The sequence below is a fragment of the Vigna radiata genome, chromosome 8, assembly GCF_000741045.1.
Source record: "Vigna radiata var. radiata cultivar VC1973A chromosome 8, Vradiata_ver6, whole genome shotgun sequence".
NCBI lineage: Eukaryota > Viridiplantae > Streptophyta > Magnoliopsida > Fabales > Fabaceae > Vigna > Vigna radiata.
Genome location: NC_028358.1, coordinates 8903879 through 8923772, shown reverse-complemented (window position 1 = coordinate 8923772; position 19894 = coordinate 8903879). Strand labels below are relative to the sequence as shown.

At 36.1% G+C, this 19894-nt stretch overlaps 1 protein-coding gene across 1 annotated transcript; it reads right to left on the bottom strand.

Annotated features, from left to right (window-relative positions):
• Positions 1-12097: 12097 nt before the first annotated feature.
• On the bottom strand, positions 12098-13240 carry LOC106770182 (F-box/kelch-repeat protein At3g23880-like). The gene has a single exon (XM_014656005.1). The coding sequence runs from the start codon at positions 13238-13240 to the stop codon at positions 12098-12100; it is 1143 nt and encodes a 380-aa protein (XP_014511491.1).
• Positions 13241-19894: the final 6654 nt, after the last annotated feature.

The following is a 19894-nucleotide window of genomic DNA, read 5'->3' as shown; positions in this document are numbered from 1 at the left end:
CAATCTAGAAACAATACCGGACGCCATGTCCACTAGATTTTTCAATCTAGAAACATTATGGGGCGCCATGTCCCCTAGATTTTTCAATCTAGAAATAATATCGGACGCCATGTCCATTAGAATTTTCAATCTAGAAACAATACCGGACGCCATGTCCATTAGATTTTTCAATCTAGAAACATTACGGGGCGCCATGTCCCCTAGATTTTCCCATCTAGAAACGTTACGGGACCCCATGTCCTCCACGATCAGAAAACATTACAAGATATTACGATGCACAAGCAAAGATCCAACCCAAATTTTAAAGCAGCAAGAGCATTACATTCAAAACATCAACAATGAGCAAATAAAGTCATAAAGGCAAAGTACGGGTTGTTACAACTTTGGGACGCGAAAGCATAAAATATGTTACAAAGTCCTAAGTTGCTACATTGGCCTCTTCTTCTTCTTCCTCTGCAGCAACCTCTTCTGCCGGCTCTTCAAGGGCGCCTTCTGCCTCTATCTCGGCTAGGTCCCCCTCCTCGGTGAAGGTACCATCTGGTATATCTCTAATCGGTGTCATCTTCCCAAGATAAACATCTTTGTACACATCAAATTCAAAATCACTAGACGAAACATTGGCTAAGCACGCCATTTGCCTTAGAGCCTTCTTAAAACCTTTGGTGTGCTCCTGGCGAATGGCCGCATACATCTCGGCCTCGGTATTTTTCCATTCTACCGAGGCCACCCTCAGATCGTCTCTCTCTTTCTGAATAACTTCTAGTTGAGAGATGGTCTTTCGGGCCGATTCCAGCTCCTTTGACATATTATCTCGTTCGGTCTGCGTCCGGATGCTCATATTCCTCAACTGTTCATTGAGGGTATGGCTTTCGGCTAACATTTTGGCAGCTTCTTCAGCATTCCTCGCACAATTGGCATGAGCGGCACGCGCTTCCTCCAACTCCTTCTTTAACCGGCACACTTCACTCTGGACATCTCCACGGCTAGATGCATAAGCCATCTTGTAAGCCGCAGCACCACACCTCAAAATATGATGCAACAAGTATTCGGACATTTGCTGCTCAGACATGGCCGCCATTGCTTTTTCCTCGGCAGCATCGAAGTTAAATTCGATCTTGTGCCTTAGATCGAAACCTGGATCATCCATACCCAAGGGTAAATGCCGTTCGGGAATTGACTCTTCCGGAACTGCCATTGTCTTTTTGCCCTTGGAGGCCCCACTACTTGCTGTTGTTTTCCTCTTGCGGGTCAGAGGTTGAACCGGAGAAGGAGGAGTGTCCTCTATATGCACTATAGTGGCCGGCGTAGATGATGTTCCACTTGAACGAGCGGTCTGTAAACCGACCCCCTGGTCCAATACTTGTGATTCCCTGAACCAATCCCGCCCGATCTTTTTGGCCATAACTTCTGCAAAATAGTAACACCCGCACAAAATTACAATTCACAGAATGCAAATGAAAGACATTTGACAAAGAGACCTACCAAACACTCTTGATTTCAGATCGTTGTATTTCAGGCAATTAACCAGCTTCCTGGAAGAGAACGGACAAGGTAACTTGACCAACCTATCCAGATCCCTCTGTTCAACATCAGACATATCCTCTTTTGGCCAAGAGGTTAAGGTACGAGGCTTCTTAGTCCAATATAGGGGAAATCTAGAGTTCCCGTCATCATTATAAAAGAATGGTCGACCCATTTCGGTAACAAACACTTTAAAAAAGTGGTTTTTAAAGTCTTTGTATGACTCGGCAAACAAACTAAAGATGGAATTTTTGGCCATAGACGTCAGAGATACCCAACCCTTCTTGGCATTAGGGCGGGTCTTAAAGAAAAATAGGAATATTTTGGCGGTCGGTTCGACACCTAAGGCTTGGCATAAAACGCCGAACGCTTGAATGTAGCCCCAGCCGTTCGGGTGTAACTAAGAAGGGGCTACATTCAAGCACCGTAAGACATCCATTTGAAACCTAGTCAGAGGGAGTCTAACATACATATCATACAGAAAAGGCATATACATAAAGAAACAATCTTTTCCAATCACATCTTCTCCGTGAAAAACCCTTTCATCGTCTCTACAAGCTATTAATTTAAGGGCACGCTAGTACCCCATGTTCCTTAGAACGTAGTTGTCCTCTACCCAGCGCATCAGAGTTTCTCGAGAAGAAAATGAACTTCCTTGTTCCCCAACCTCCCGGGAGGCCCATGAGTATTCTCTTGGGGAGGGGGAACAGCCCTCTTCAGGGCCATCAACAACCACTCCCCCGTGAACAAAAACCCTATCCCCGCTAAGTAAAGAAGTGACACAACCAGTAACCACCGGTTGGGCAACCTGTGGATCACCGTGTTCCCCCTCGACATTATCAGAAAAATTGTAAAGGACAGGGGAGGAAGCCATTGTTACCTGGAAATGGGTGCGCGACAGGAGAAAATACTCGAAGGTCAGATGAAGAAAGGAGAAAGCCTGGGGAGATAAGTGCCAGAGACAGAAATGAAAACGGTTTCACTTCCTCACATAATTAAAAACGTGGAGGTTACGAAACTGGCTGCGTCTTCCGCACCGTTAGATGTGCTTGATCTAACGGCCTCCTTTTCGCGACTCTAACGCTACCCCTAGCGCGGGAAATATATGCCCCTTTTTTAAGCCTAAACGACGAGCTCACCATGTCGTTTTCCAGCCACTCACACAATTGTATGATTACTCGGCTTACACACAGCGAAGCAAAATAATACCGAACGACAGGCACAATTAAGCCCTTCGGACAAACAAACACAAACTCCTTCCTTTGCCTCGGGCTTGGGGGGATGATGTACGGTAGTATATTTCCAACGGCCAGAAGAACCGAACGGCCTTAATGGGCCAACAGCCCACCATGGCGCCACTATCTTATTGGGCTCAAGGCCCAATGCCGGTGTAAATGGTATCCAGATATATTTTAAATATATCTACTAGATATATCCTAACAGAAGCAAAGATACGCTCAGTATACGCTCAATAAGACCGTTTATATTTATTGTTATTCTGTTTATATTTTGCTTATCTTATATCAACCCAAAGCCTATAAGTAAAGGCTGAAGGGTTCCAAACAGGTACGTTTTCACTACACTTCATTGACAATTCATTCAGCATACTCCTCATACTTTATCAATCCTCTCTCACAGAGGGTTCCATATACACGCCTAACTTGAGCGTCGGAGTGCCTTTTCAGGTACCTCCCCCCCAGTCAAGACTTGAAGATAGCTGGACGGTCGAAATCAACACAAGAACGTGCGGTCGAGATCCAGAAGAAGCGGACAAAAAGGCAGAAGACGACGCCATCAAGGTTAGTCCTTCGGTCCTGAAATTTATACCGAAACAGATAGTATTTGGTATTTTTAATTATATTGATTTTAATAGTTTTAAATTTAATTGTGAAATTTTACGTGAGTTAATTCGTATAATTTTGGTTTAATTATTTCGGACATCCCTATTTTTGTATGATTGTCTCAAATAGGTCTTCGTATTTTTTTTTATCTCAATTAGGTCCCTATTTTTATAAAATTGAATCAATTAAAACCTTACCGTTAAGTTTCAGNGGACGGCGTTAAATTTGCTTAATCATGACAGGCTGACGAAACAAAATTTAATGACATGGCACAAGATTGCATTAGGTGGAATTTTATTATGCATTAAGTGAAATTTAAAGCATTGTCTTGTTCCTTGATCCTTGAGTCTTCCTTCTTCTTGTTAAGGTTATTGAAGTTGCACTGGTCTCACCCAGATCATTCAAAAATATCTTATCTTTTCTGTNAATCAAACACAGGCAATCAGTGTCTCATTTTTGTTCATCCAATACAACATAAGGAATTTATATATTACAGAATCTCAAATAGTAGACGTTCTTCCTGTTGACTAATCTGGTTACCATGGAAAGTTCATCACAAAGAACTGAGAAGCTCAACCAAATACAGAAAACTAGAATTACAGTACACTTAATCTAAAAAGAATACACCTTTCAAGATCAGCAATAATTTATCTACATTCCAAAACAAATACTTGAAAAGGAGCATGCCTTTGATCACCCTCCTCAACAGAATCGCCTTTGGAGGCCAAGAAGTGGAATTTGGGGACAAGCGTTCAAGAAATTAGGAACAAAGAAGACAGATCTGATGTCCCATTATACATTTTTAACACTTAACTAAGGAATTAGAAAAAAAGTATACGGCTTTCCTCTTCCCAATTCCCCTGAACTGTTTGCCACAGTACGATCAATGTTCAATATCTGATTCAATTCCAAACCCTAACTCTATCAATTGCATTGCCCTCTTTTTTCCACCCCTTCAATGGCCAATGTCTCTGTCGCTGCGGAGTGGCAATTCCTCTACAACCACTATTACCGCAAGCCCGCACCAAGGTCGTCGTTGCGCCCTTCGCCAGCCTGGTCGCCGTCATCCGTTGCGGATTGTGCGTTTTGGGGAAACAACTTGGTTTGCATCGCTGATGTGAATCAACTTTTCTGCATCGCGAATTTGAAGAACCCAAGGGGGGTGAATGATGTTGTGCTGCTTGCTGTGGAGGAGGTTGGCGTGCAGAGGCTCGGGGAGTGAGTTCTGCGTGGACCACTGTAGAAGATGGTGGTTTCATGCGAGGCTGTTAGCGAGGCGGAGCTGGGAGCAGCGACGGTGGAAAACGTGCTGAAGCTGGTGGAGGCGGTGTCTCCGACGAGTGATAGACGGTGATGCTGAACAAGGTTCTGAAAGTGTGTGGCGAAAGAGATTAGGTTTAATTAATTTATATTTTTGTTAGAAGTTACAGTATTAATTAGGTTTAATTATTTAAAACTTTTAGGTTTAATTATTTAATGCATGATAAAATTCCACCTAACTCAATCTGATGCCACGTAATTAAAATTTGCTTTGTCAGCATGTTATGATTCAACAAATTTAACGCCGTCTACTGAAACCTAACGGTAAGACTCTAATTGATTCAATTTTACAAAAATAGGGACCTAATTGAGATAAAAGAAAATACGAGGACCAATTTGAGACAATCCTACGAAAATAGGGATGTCAAAAATGATTAAACCTATAATTTTTTATTAAAGTTTTAAAAATAATAATTTTTAAACATAAACATAAATTCATATTTTATAGAATTATTAGAAAAATCAAAAGAGTTATATCGGATTGTTCTAACATATCCTTTACTTCTCATCAAACTTGAAGTTCTTCCGAAGATTATACTGAGCTTAAATTCCTATTTCTTCCACCAAACTATTACTTGTTTCTTGTACTCTATACCCTCTATTGGAATTATTCATAAGAAACTCCTATTATTATCTTTTTTCAAACACTTATCCAAAAACCTTTACACCATAAAGATTTGATCTTTTCTTCTTCCCCAAAATAATGTTATTCTCTTTTATCTCACAACCCTTTTTTTTTTTCACTTTCTAACTTGATTCATGACGGATGTATAACCACTAATCACTAGAAAACGATTTGAAAACAACTAAGTCACCCTTGTGTTCACACCCCAAATTAATGAAGGAACAACATCATCTCGTCTTCACTTGTGTTTGTCTGACATCCCTAATTCACCTAACACTGATCTGTATCTATTGCTTAATCCAAACTTGATGCACCACCACTGCTTTTCCTTTACTCAAAACGAGGAACACCCTTGGAAGACCAAAAATATGCTTAAACAAGGTTGGAAGACGATCAAATCCCTTATAATATTATGCTCCAAACTTGATAAGAAACCACTTCATATAAACTTCAAACCTAAACCCTATGATCGGCTCCACAAACACCACATCACTTAGCCATCTTCATGTACTTACAATTACCAGCTTAACTTAAAACATTTTTCAAGAGTCACCCTTTTCAACTTAGAATATTTAGTAACACAACCCTGCCTTTAAACCTCTAAACCTCATAATACTCTTAGCCCACAACTAGTGATGTCAAAACGGGCCACCCGACCCAACTCGGTCTGGCCCATCACGGGTTGGTCACTTAGTGAGTCAACCCAACCCGACTCATTTATTAGCGAGCCAAAAAAATTTGAACCTGGCTTGACCCACCACAGGTTGGTAGGTTAAACGGGTTGACTCACTGGTTCACTTGATTACAATTTTTTAAAATAAAAAAATTACAAACTTTTTGTAATTCAAATCTAAATAAATTTCACTCTCAAAATGATGTTATACTCAAGACAATTCAAAATAATAATAAAAAAGTACAATACAATACACGTATAATAAGCCGAATGGTATTTTTTAGGGTTTCATAAGATAATAAATTGATAAAATAAAATTAGGTGGGTTGGTGAGCCAACCCGACTCACCACTTCAACCCAGATGAGCCGGTTTTAGATGAGTCAGGTTGAAAATTGACCCGCATAAAAAAAAATATTTTTTTCAAACCTAACCTGAGTCGAACCCGTGGTGGGCCATGTTGGCCCGTGGGTTGTAACTCATTTTGACAACTCTACCCACAACACCAACCCTTTGACGTGATCTGAACTCACAAACACATTGTCTTCTGTAGAACATCCAACGACTATTTCTCTCTTAATCAAACTCAGTTGGTCTCTTAACACCGCCACGAAACCACCCCTAATGAATTTGACTTTAACACGGACTGCAACTTCATATCCTTGAACATTTAACCAATCCAAATTCCTTGCTCATACTCGATAACCACTTTAGTCGATTATACTATAGACACTCTTTTTCATCTATTTCAAGACCTTACTTCTCTTCTCCTCCTACTTCTCTAACCTTACCTTTCTTTAACAACTGACGTTCTTCATCTCAAACCGAGGTCAAACCTTTCTTCTATGTAAACCATTGATCTTGAACTTTACTCCAAACTTGAGCTATAGCACTCACTTGCTTATAAGCCCTAAACATCTCCTTCTAAATATCTACTTAGCTTTCTACACTTACAACACTTCATTATTCTAAAAGACTTCATTTCCTTTCAACTTAGAAACTTGGCCTTACACAATTGCTCCTCAACCCCTTGGTCTACTTTCGAATTCTTATTCCTTTCTTAACTTAAGCTTCAAACCTTCCATCACTTTTCTTCTTCAGATCTCAAACATCGCTGATATACCAAACCATGTTGTCTTCTCAACCATTGCTACTTCATTTCTCACCACCCCTTCCTTTCTTCTGACCTCTGACATTACTGACACACAGAACCAAACTAATTTTCCAAACCTCGCTACATTGATGCTTACCCAAAACTCCTTTTATTATGACTTTTAAACTCAACTCTTCTTGTGAAACGTACGATATATGATCACTTGAATCTGTTCTTGAAAACTCTCTTACCAAACTGACGCTTCTACCTTCCAACATCTTAATCCATCCTTCGGAACTCAAAAGCTCTAGTCTTTTAACTCCTTATTTTCGAGGCAAGAATTTTGTCTCAAAGGCTTTAACCAATTCTAATGAAAGTATGCATGTTAAGTTTGCCTTGAATCTGCATTCCTTTACCACTATAAAGTACAATACACTACCACAAAGGCAAGAACAAGACAAGAATCACTATAGCCAACAACACTGGAATCACAACCCTTTCTTTCCCCAAACCTTTAGAATTATGAACGGAAATCATGTCTGATATGGTCATAAGTGTGCACCCTCACTACTTTTATCAAGATGTTTTATGTTCTCAATACTTCAAGTTAGATACACAACTTTACTATCTATACTTGGAGAACATGATGAACCATACCATTTAGACTCAACTTTTCACAAGAAATACACGAAAAACCCACAACTCATAAGTCATCCTAAGGACAAACTGCTCTGATACCATTAATGTAACATCCTATTTTTAATAGTAAAATACTAGTAAAATGAATATAACATATATGATATTGAAACTACCATAAGAAAACAAACTTACGAAAGACAAAGTCTACACCTGTAGAATCATCTGACCTCCCAACTGTTTCACCTTCACCTCTCACTAGAACAATTATAAAATGTGTCTCCCTAAGCTCACACCATTAAGGTGATCATCGCGAAAGAGAAAACATACACAAAGACAAACAACACAAAAATAAGGGTAAGCTAAAATACAAAAAATTAGTGATATAAATAGAGAATTCTATGTGTGTATTTAACACAAGGGAGATTTCTCCTCATCTCTTTCATTATTTCACATGGTATTAGAGGAGGGTTTCTGATTCTTTTTCTACTTTGTCTTTGTTGTCGCCGGTGGCCGCCGCCATCGGCGGCCCCCCCTAAAAGTTTCTTTTTCAACCTATGCCTTTATACTTCAATAGGCAATCTCTAGTTTCTGTCTCCGGTGTTGCTGTCCGCCACTGCCCATTGCCGCTCGCCACCAGCAGCCACCTGCCAGCTGTCCACTATCGCCGGCCACCGTCACCGGTCATCGTCACCGACCGTCCGTCGCCGGCAACGTCACCGGTCACCGTCTCCGGCCACTGTCTCCGGCCGTCATCTCCGACAACCGTCTCTGGCCATCGTCTCCGACCGTCATCTCCGACCGCCGTCTCCGCCACTTGTGCCACTGATGCACCAACACCTAGTCCTACCTCTACTGCTTCCGCTATCTTCTCTATTCTGAAAGGTCTTCAAGGACAATTAGTGGTTAACACCAAGAAATTTCAACACTAAAATTATGGGTTGAAACAATTTCACCAACCCTTTGTCAAATCCGTCAGATTTGTTTTTGGTCTCTTTGATGAATAAGAGCTCATTATGATCTTCCACTTTCGCGGTTTGTCATCGGCGCGCCGTCATTTCCGCCGTTCGTCGTGAGGGGGAGTATGTTTCCAGCCAGGTTTTAGGCTTTCAGACTCCACTAGTCAATGATGACAGTCCTTGTAGTTTTGTCGCTTTTAGCCACTACAGGCCACATCAGTCAGTGATGGCATTCCTTGTAGTTTTGTCGCTTTTAGCCATTACAGGCCCCATCAGTCAGTGATGACATTCCCTGTAGTTTTGTCGCTTTTAGCCACTACAGGCCCCGTCAGTCAGTGATGGCAATCCCTGTAGTTTTGATGCAAGTCTCATCCTTACTTGATGACAATCCCGTCCCTCGAGTTTATCATTGTTCTCCTTTGTCAAAGTCATCCCACTTGAAGTTTCATGGTGCTATTTGAAGTTTCGCAGTTGTCTATTACTGTCCATAAATTGTTGTTAGTTGTTCGTCGACATGTGATTGTGCATCTGTTTGCCGCACACTCTTGAAGACATATCATATATTTCAAATTGAGTTTATTTATTCCAAGTTTGGTCCATACAATCTGTATGCTCCAGCTTGAGGGGGAGTGTTAGAGATATTATATTTAGTTTATATTGTGTTTATGTTAATTAGGCAAACATAGTCCCTATATGTTTATTAGGGGAACATTGTTCTTATTTTATTTTATTTTATTTTATTCTTGCATATTAATTTGTATTTGGGCTTAGCCCATATTTCTTCTATTATAAATAGAGAACTCTATGTGTATATTTAACACAAGGGAGATTTCTCCTGATCTCTTTCACTATTTCACACTATATATATAACATTATTGTTTTTATGCGAAAGGTGAATGTGGGATTGAGAATTTAATAAAAAAAAAAAAGGGATTCTGTAGGTCCCACAGGTGAGAAGGGTTTTTTTGGAGTGAGGTGATGAAGTTAAATATAGAGAGTCATAAGTACAGAGTTATATGCAGAGAGTGTTATTATGGCATTGCTTAGGAAAAAGAATGATAAGTGGGCATACAGTGGTGTGAGTACTAGGGGAGAGAAAGTTTGTTTACAATGAGGTGTTATAGGAAGGATAAGAGATATACGCATAGAGTGGTGTGAGATAAATTGTAGTTTGAGTTAAATGAGTAGAAGAAAAGGAGGGAGTACAGGGTATGGTTGTCCGTGAAGAAATAGAGAGAAATAAGGTGCAGAGGAGGTGAGAGTTTTTAGTATGGAAGCGGAGAAAAGAAAGGGTGAGAGTTTTTAGTACATGTACCTTGGGCAATTAGGTGGTTTAATTATTTGGTTGGTTTAATTATTTGGGTGGTTTAAATTAGGTGAAAGAGAGAATTGTTATCTTAAATGAAGATGGGCAACATAAATATGAAGAAATCAGTTTTTAGAACAGATACTTTGCTTCACGTTTGGTTAGGAAAAGGAGGGGAACAAGATATAGTTACAAGAGGTTTAAAGAGTAGCTTCTATTTTCCCGTGGTGATAGTTTATTTTATGGTAAAAGGAATGTGTGCAGAGGGGATACAATCTCATGGTTTCAAGTGCACGGTGAATGTATAAAAAGTAAGTCTTAGAAGTATAGGTTGTGGGGCCATGTCGTGGTGGGGTATATTAATTTCCTTGTGTAAAGAATGATGATGCATATTTAAAAGGAAAAAGTTTCTTTAATAACATTTTTTTTTGACAATGCAAAGTTACGTGAAAAGCTACTTGAAAAAATGATAATGCATGGTTTTGCTTTATTAAATCATTTTTAGAGTGGGTCGCGCGATGATGAATAAGTTATTATTTTAGTTGTATTTTATTATTCTTTTGTAAGTGTTATTTGTGATTATATTATAATATGTTTGAATATTTGTATGTTGGTTTAATATAAATATTTTATTAGAATTATGATTTAATATAATTATTATAATAGGATTAAATGAAACATATTTTCAGTGTACAACATTGAAAATAAAGTATAAAATATTTTGGTATTGATTAATTTAGATTAAATTTGTGGAGTTGTTACTTGTATAACTTGTGATGAATGAGTTAATGTATGTTTTATGTATGAGACTTTTGTGGTTTGAAAGAATATGATTGTGGAATAGAATGATATATGAATGAGTTAATGTATGTTTGAAAGAATACGACGACATGATTGGAAGTGGTTGTAGAGATTTGTGTTGTTATTTGTATAATGTTGGGAGCTTTGAAATGGTATGTCTATCCCTACACTCAAAGCATTGTTCATACTCAAATAGGGAAGAATAGTGTGAGTGGTGAGAGTAGAGGGAGGTCCTCGTCTATAGCCTTGGAGTTTAGACATAGACAGATTGGGGGACTTACCTTGCATAGTGTTGGGGATGGGCCAGCTGAACTATGCAAGTGCAAAGACGACCAATAGCTCTACAGTTATACCAAATTCGATGAGTCGCGTGGAGTATTTGACACATGGTTTGATTGGTACGCCTTGCTTGTCTTTATATATGATTAAACATGATGATATTGATTGACATACTATATGTATGTTGTTCATCTACCTAGTTCACCCTTACTTTTGTGTTGTATGTTGCTTGGGTATGTTTTCTCTTGGGATGATCATCCATTTGGATGGGAGCAGAGGTGGTTGAGAAGGTTTCCTTGGAGCAAGTGTTGGAGGATGAAGATGATTTTGCAGCTTAGTCTTCATAGGAATTCCTTTCTTTGTTGAACCTATGTATCTTGAAATAGTCTTTATGTCTAAGTTTTAGGTTTAGACCTCTTTTACTTGAAGTTCAAACTCTTGAGTTATATTTGGATGACTAATATCTTATATTTAATTGTTATTTTATTTCAAATTGTTTTTCTATATTAAAATTGTGGACTTCTATATTATATTATGCTTTAATATAATTGGAATGTCACTAAAAGTGAATGAGTTTAAAAAATCTGAATAACCAAAACATCAGAAAATAGAACCACAAAAATAACTATTGCTCTTAATAGTATCAATTTCTTTATCAGAAACTATTGATTAGAAACCAAATACATTAATTCATAATTAGACTTAGAAGAAGAGTAATTCATAATAAGATATATGAAGATAATAACAAATAAATAATAAATCAATAACAAAATGACACATATATCATATCAAAATATTATTAAAAAAACTGTCTCAAAATACTTATTTTCTCTTCTAATTAACCAGACACATCTTATAGTACACTTTAAATTTAGTCAGCTTGAGAAGGTAGAAACATGGTTACACATAAGAGTTTTGATTTCTTCCTCTACCCATTCTCCTAATTTTTATTCTAAATACTAAACCTTAAATCTTTAATTTTTATTTTAAATTCTAAACGTTAATCTTTAAATCAATTAAAAAAACATAAAGGTACTTAAATCTTTTACGGCAAAACCAAGCTATGAACATAATCATAAGAGGAAAGATAAAACTTGTACTTGTCGAAAATTTGACGACCCTCCATTCTATTGTCTCTGATGTTCCACCAAATAAATTCTGATTTTGAGTAGAGACCTGTGTCTGCAAGCAGCACGACATCATCATTCTCACACATACAAATGATGTCAATGTAACGTGTGTAGTAACAAGGTGAAGGACGATTCTTATAATGCAGCAACTTTGACCAAGATTTTTCATCCCTAAAGTCTCTCTTCAGCCACACGATAAAATCATTCTCATGATAATGAGAAAGACACAAACAACCATTCAAAACCTCAAGCACAGCCTCATTAGGACTAACTTCTAAAATGCCATCAGGCATACAGAAATAACTGCAACTCTCCTTCTTTAGATCGTAAGAAAATATTTCTAACTCGTTCATCTTAGTTCCTCCTCGTTCATCATCACCAGCGCGGGATTTCGGATACGCTAACCAGTTTAAAGTACCACTCACAAAAGCACCACAAATTCCACGAAGCCTATTATCCATCTTTATGGGAACAGCCTCACAAGTGAAAGTATTTCTCCAACAATTATCCCCTAAAGAACAAACTTTTACCTCCAGTTTCTGTGATTTATTCTTGTTGTTATCCAATAACACAACTTGGTAAGTGTCACTCCATTCATCGTACCCAAACCCATACACCAACCTGAAAGGATATTTATAATCGCTGAGATTAATACGAATATGAGGGGGCTCATTACTCATCACCCTTGTTGCGGGATTCCCCATCGGAAACCAGTATTCTTTAAATTCACCGTGAAAAAAAGAATCTTGTAAGCACACCAAGCCGTTGCAGGAACCCAAAATACTTCTCTTGCCGTTGAAGGGGAGATAACTGTGAGGTAAAGTTTCGAGGGTGGATGACGGGTTTTCAAATAAATCTTGTATAGGACAAACGATGGCACAATGTCTTCTATAGCTAAGGGAATCATCCAGAAAGGTCAACAACGTGTGAGTGTTTTTTGAGGACCTTTGGAGGTGAAGTTTCACAAATGCAGAATCAAAGACAAGTTGGTTCCACCCTTTTGAAACGCACTTGAATAGCAGGAGATCTTTCACCGGAAGCCACGACAGAATTTCCATGATCATATCTTGGGAAAGAACGCAACTTGTCTGGGAAGAAGACATTGATGAAGAACAGGAAAACCTATTTTACACAAGTGGAGAAATCCTAAAAATGATTTGGTTGCTTTTTGAGTGGAAAAGTCCTTTTGGTTGATGAAAGGAAAAACGTGAAAAAATATTACTTGTATTTATAAAATAAAAATTGATTATAAATTTATGTTTCTATTAGAATAACACTCAAAAGTATAATAATATTATAATAATAACAACTGAAAAATAAATAATAACTAATATATGAAATTTAGTTATAATATATAAACATTTTCTAAATAAATACATGTTTGGACTGTTTAATGAAAGATCTTATGGGACCTTCTTCTATTTTGAAACCAAAAACTTCTTTTAACAATATTTTTTTAACAAATTTTTTGACATCCATTTTAAATATTTTTTAAACATAATTAAAGCAATAACACGAATTCTGTTATAAAAAAATTGTCAAAAAATATTGTCAAGATATCGTTACCTATTTTGAAAATACCTTCTTCTTAACGAGAGTGGTTATTAAGTATGAGATGTAAAGTGAAAATATTCTTTAAAAAAATATTTGTTGTATTTATAATATTAATATAAATATTTTTATTAGAATAATATTTTACCTATAAAGGAACAATAATGATCTAATAAAATAATAACTAATATATCAAAAATTTAGTTATAATATTTGAATATAGCCAAATAAATGTATAGATTTTGGCTGTTTCATAATAAGGTGTGCTTTATTGCACTGCACTCTTAGTGTATCTTTTGAGTCGGGTATAGGATTATCACTTGCTTTTTAATTATTTCATTTAATATATTTTTCCCATAAGGAGAAAAAAGTTAATAATATATTCTGTTAAAACTTGCAAATAAAAGTAATGTTAAAATCACTAATTTATTTTAACAATACAACATTCTTCTAATAATCCAAAATTTTTTTATTTTGTAAAAATGTAAAGAGAATCAAAAGAACATTTTTTTCCATCTTACCGAATCTTGAACGTTGATTTTGGAATAAGTGGAGAAATTCTAAAGATGATTTGGTTGCTACTTTTGGATGGAAAAGTGGTTGATGGAAAAGAAAGATCTGTCTTTACGTGAAGTTATTATGAAGTGATTTTTTTTTTCAAAATATTATAAATATTTATGAAATTAAAATTATTTATTATAATTAATTAATACTTGAGAAGTTTAGAGTTTGCTGAAATTGAGAAATTTGGGATTTCTGAAGTGATTAGATGTCTTTCATTGATTGGAATTGGGGTTTTGATTTTGTTTTGATTTTTCGATTAGAGATTGTGACTATTTCGATTTGGGGTTGGTGTTGATTGCATGTTTTGGGAGCTGAGGTTCCCTAGTAGCTGTTGTTAGAAATTTTAGTGGCGTCAATGAAGGTGCTGATGTGGACTGCGATGGAGTTGCGGTTGTCAACATCCAATTTCGTCCGGATGATTAAATAATATATGTTTTGTTTTGTTATTTTATTTTATTTTATCTTATTTGCATTTTAATTTTGTTTTCACTATTTTACTTTTTATGTAAGTTTTTTTTATTTTATTTTAGTTTTTATTTCACTTTCTATTATTCTCTTTTATGTTAGTTTCTTTTATTGTTTAGTTTCTTTTACTTTAATTTTTTATGTTAACAAAGCAAAAAAAAATTTAAGAAAAAAGAAAAAGAAAAAAAAGAAGAAAAAGAAAAGAAAAAAAAAAGAAAAGAAAAGAAAACAAAACAAAAATGGTATCCGGTCCAATTTGAGCCAGTTGCTTTTCCTTTTTCATTCCATCACGCTATCTCCCATTCTGGTGCAAATCTTTTGTTGTGCCATGCATGCACCTACAATCTTTAGCTGGCTCACCTGAAAGAGGAAATATAGTAGAGCAGGGTGGCTTGGTTGGGTTGCAGGAAGCAACCATTCCACAGGCACGTCATATCCCCTTTTGGGTGCGAATCCTGTGTATGGACTGACGCTTTGAACTGGTTTAGCATGGGAGCATGAAAGATGGGGGAAGAGTTGTAGAGTGATGGCAGTCGCCTTTGGCAGAGAGAGTAGAAAAAAAAAAGAAACAAAAACGCATCTCCAAGTTATGAGAGGGCAGCCTAAGTATTGAAAGAGAACACTACTCTCAACTTGACCATTCACTCTCTACTCAACAGAATCTACTTCCTCCATTCACATACAAAAAAAAAAAAAAAACCATCACGGACCTTGAACGGGATTCACCTCGACCATCACCACAAGAGAGCACTGAGCACCATTATTCAGACCCAATACTCACCATCCAAAAAATAGAGGGAACTCACCATTATCACCGATCATCACCACCTGGGAAGAAGGGACCAAAAATATAAATCTCCTCCCTAACCCAAAACCAAAATATAGCTGCACACACAAAAACCAGAATTACAGCAAGAATCCCTTCTTCTGCAATCTTTACCCACGTCGAACAATCCTAAACGTGTAACCAGAACTCTTCATAGGATGCCAAGCCTATCACAACACGCTTCACAGGTTGCCAATCCTATAACAGCAGACTTCACAGGTTGCCAAGCCTTTAGTCAAATGCAGTGGTCTTCAGAGGATGCCAAGCCTATCAAGATCAAACCAGAAGCACCTTCTTTGTGAAGATGATCATCAAACAATGTGCGCAATTGGCTCCTCCCTCTGAATCTCTCTCAAGAAAGATCACCACCGCCTTCTTGGAGAATTCTTGGAGCTTCTAAAACTGAGAATTCACTCTGAAACAGGATAATGAAAGTGTTAGATCAAAAAGTCTTTCCTTCTCTATTCAGAACAATTCACGTTTTGTTCTATTTATAGTTTTCTGTTATATTAGATAGCTTCTTAGTAGAATAGCCTACTAATACAGTCGACTTTATTAAACCAGTTATAACAGACAGTCAACACAAAGGCTCCTTAGTCAACCAAATCAATACACATTTAAGACAGTTGACCTAGTCAGTCAATCTTAACTAACTTTTGAAAAATATAACCGTTGGAGCTAGTAGGCACAACAGAATTCCAACCACAACAGTAATACAGTCGAATGTGTTAATCACACTGTCGCCTGACACATGAAAAATCACTTTGAAATTCTTTTCAACTCAAAATCTCATCAAGCACAGGTTCACAAAATCTGTACAAAGATTTGAGCATAGTCGAATCCATTATGAGTGTATTCGACTGAACTAGACCTTTGTCACAATAAATATAAGTTCATAAAGGTGCTTGTGATCTTTTCTTCAGAAATGTGCGGAAGTAATCAAAACTATTTTATCACACATTTCAATACAAACATGTTCCATAAATGTAACACATAATCAATCATAGGAACACACATTGCAATTCAACAAAACATGTTCAACAGATATGAAAAACAATGAAACACGAACATGTAATACTGTAACATATATACTATTATTAAGCATTGTGTTGTCATCATCAAAAGCCAGTTCAATATAGAGTTTTTTTGTGCGGAAGTTTAAACTATTTTATAATAATTATTGCACTGCACTCTTAATATAGGATTATCACTTTTATTTTTTAATTAATTCATTTAATATATTTTTTCCCATAAGGAGAAAAAAAATTAATAATATATTCTGTTAAAACTTGGAAATAATGGTTTAAAAAGGAAGAAAAATACATGGTAAGAAGTCGCTTTGATGTTTAAATTTGTGTTGAATACAAACGAAAATTCAATATTAACTTCCCATTACAAACTTAATTTATGTCATTATTAGTCTCTTTAATATAAATTGAGTGCATTAATTCCAACAACTAATGCATTTAAAGAAATACTTAATTAAAGCAGATATTGAAAGTTTTAAGAAAAAATATTTTCTTCTTCCCACAAAAAATTGTTTGTTTTGAGAATGATGAATTTAGAGAGTAAATTTGAGTAAAACATTAATAAAAAAAAACAGTACAAAAGGAAAAAAATGATGAATTTTTATAAAAATTATTGGTGAAATAAATTTAATAAATTGAAAAGATATATTCTAATAATAAAAATAAAATATTAGTTATTATTTAAATTATGATATTATATTCAAATAAAATGAGGTTGATAGAAATTAAGTTGAAATAGATTATGGTTAAATAGTTTAAATAAATTATTATTATTATTATTATTATTATTATTATTATTATTATTATTATTATTAGTGGTAGTAGTATTATTAGTATTATTATTATTTATGTATAGTGGAAAGTAAAAAAGAATTGAGGATAAAATGATAATTACGTTTCGACTGACTTAACTTTCCTCTCAAAATTTTGTTATCTAACAAAAATGAGTCACACTTGCACACTTCATCATACAAACAAAATATCTACCCTCATTTGCTATACTAAACAACTGGAAACTAAATAATTTATACACCATTAAGAATCATATGTTTTAGAAAAGCTCACCGAATCACAAACAAAATTTCCTGAGGCGTGTAGAGTCACTGTCTTTAAAGACTTATCCGTAGTGTATTACGCAAGCCCCCTAAGATACAATAGGAACTTCTCAAGGATCTCTTAAAAAGAGAAAGAATGAAACCCAAAATATTTTTTAAGAAATAAAAGGAAGGAGAGAACGAGAGAAAGAGAATGAGAGAATTGATGATTTTGGGGTGGAGAATGGGCTTTATTTATAGAGTTTATGGATCAGGCCCATGATCCAAATATCCAAAATATCTTTGACAAAAAATAATATTTTAATTAATTAAAATGTTGGGAGCGTGCCTTGGTGTAGTGGTTTTGACCATGCAGCAACAATTTTAACGTTGCACATTAAAACTTTAACGTTGGCAACCAGACACTTTCTGAATTCAAAACCAATCGTTAAAAGCAAACTTTCGATCCAAGCTTGAGAGAAAATCCCGCTTTTGATGGCACAACTTTTGCAATATTGTTATTAAAATAATAGCAATCCCCCACATATTGCATTAGATAAGAAACAATGGTTAAAAGAAAGAAAAGAATGAAAATCCTGGGTTTTATAAGATGTAATGCATCAGAGCTAGTATAGCAAGCTATATGAACCAGTCTTAGATCGAGAAACTTTAACACACAATATAGTTAGTATAGCAAGCTATATGAACCAAAGATACTTGAGTGTGTTAGAGTTTTAACAATCACAGTACACTCCCACAATCCATGTTGTTATCGTTGTGATCCGCTTACTAGGCCATGCGCGTGCTCGGTATTCATGAGTGCTCTAGAGGTCATGCCAAGATCTCATGCAAGTGGCTCCACTTGACACTCATATAGGTGATTTCATTAAGTGTATGTTGCAAATCATACACCACCCAAAAGGGATATGAAGATCATTAAAAACTTTGTTTAACTACAAAGTTTAACCTCTCAATAATGTAGTCTCTAGCACTTTCACACACACCATAGGAATGGACATATTTGATTTAAAATCAAATTAATGCTATCAGAACTAACAAGTGACTCGTTTTTACCCATATGAACCTTATTCATGGGATCTCCAATCACAAAGGTTGGGTTACCATCACTTGTTTGTTTGCCAGTGGCTTAAGTCCCATTCCCCTCGATGTTTCTAAAATCATATTTCTTTGGGAGAGGTTTTGTCAGAGGATCTGCTAGATTCCGTTCTGACTTCACATAGTCAATGGAAATAGTTCCACTCTTTAGCAGCTGCTTCACCAAATTGTGTCTTAATTGGATATGTATATTCTTTCCATTGTAATTCTTGTTTTTAGCTATAGTTATTGCCGATTGGCAATCACAGTGTATAGACACCGATGAGGTTGATTTCATTCCTAGTGGAATGTTTGCTAAGAAGTTTTTCAACCACTCAGCCTCACTATTAGCGATCTCAAGAGCGACAAACTCAGATTCCATAGTAGATCTTGCAATAATTGTTTGTCTGGCTGATCTCCATGTAATCGCACCACCCCCAAGTGTGAATACATAAACACTAGTGGATTTTGTCTCATCTGAATCAAATATCCAGTTAGCATCACTGTACCCTTCTAGTACAACGGGAAATCCACTATATTCAATGGCGTAATCCATTGAACCTCTTAAGTATCTCATAAGCCTGGAAAGTGCATCCCAATGTTCTTGATTTGGACATTGAGTGTACCTACTCAGTCTACCTACTGCATAAGTAATATCAGGTATAGAAAAGCTCATCAAGTGCAGTAAGCTCCCAATTATTTGGGCATACTTAGGCTGAGATAACGATTCTCCTCTATTTTTCATTAATATAGAGTTAGCATCATAAGGGGTACTCACGGGTTTGAAATCATAATATCCAAACTTCTTAAGAAGTTTCTCAATGTATTGTTCTTGGGATAGTAAAATACTATCTCCCTTCCTTATAATTCTAACACCTAAAATTACATTGGCTTCACCCATGTCTTTCATTTCAAAATTCGATCCTAGAAACAGTTTAGTTCTTGCAACAATTTCATTGCATGTACCAAATATTAACATGCCATCCACATACAAACATATAATGACACAATCACCATTTTCAAATTTAGAATACACCCATTTATCAACATCATTAGGTGAAAAACCATCACATAGCAATACATTATCTAGTTTTTCATGCCACTGTTTTGGTGTTTGTTTCAACCCATACAAAGATTTTAAAAGTTTAC

Coding starts and splice junctions, on each gene's coding strand:
- LOC106770182 (XM_014656005.1), bottom strand. CDS start 13,240: ATGGAAATTCTGTCGTGGCTTCCGGTGAAAGATCTCCTGCTATTCAAG.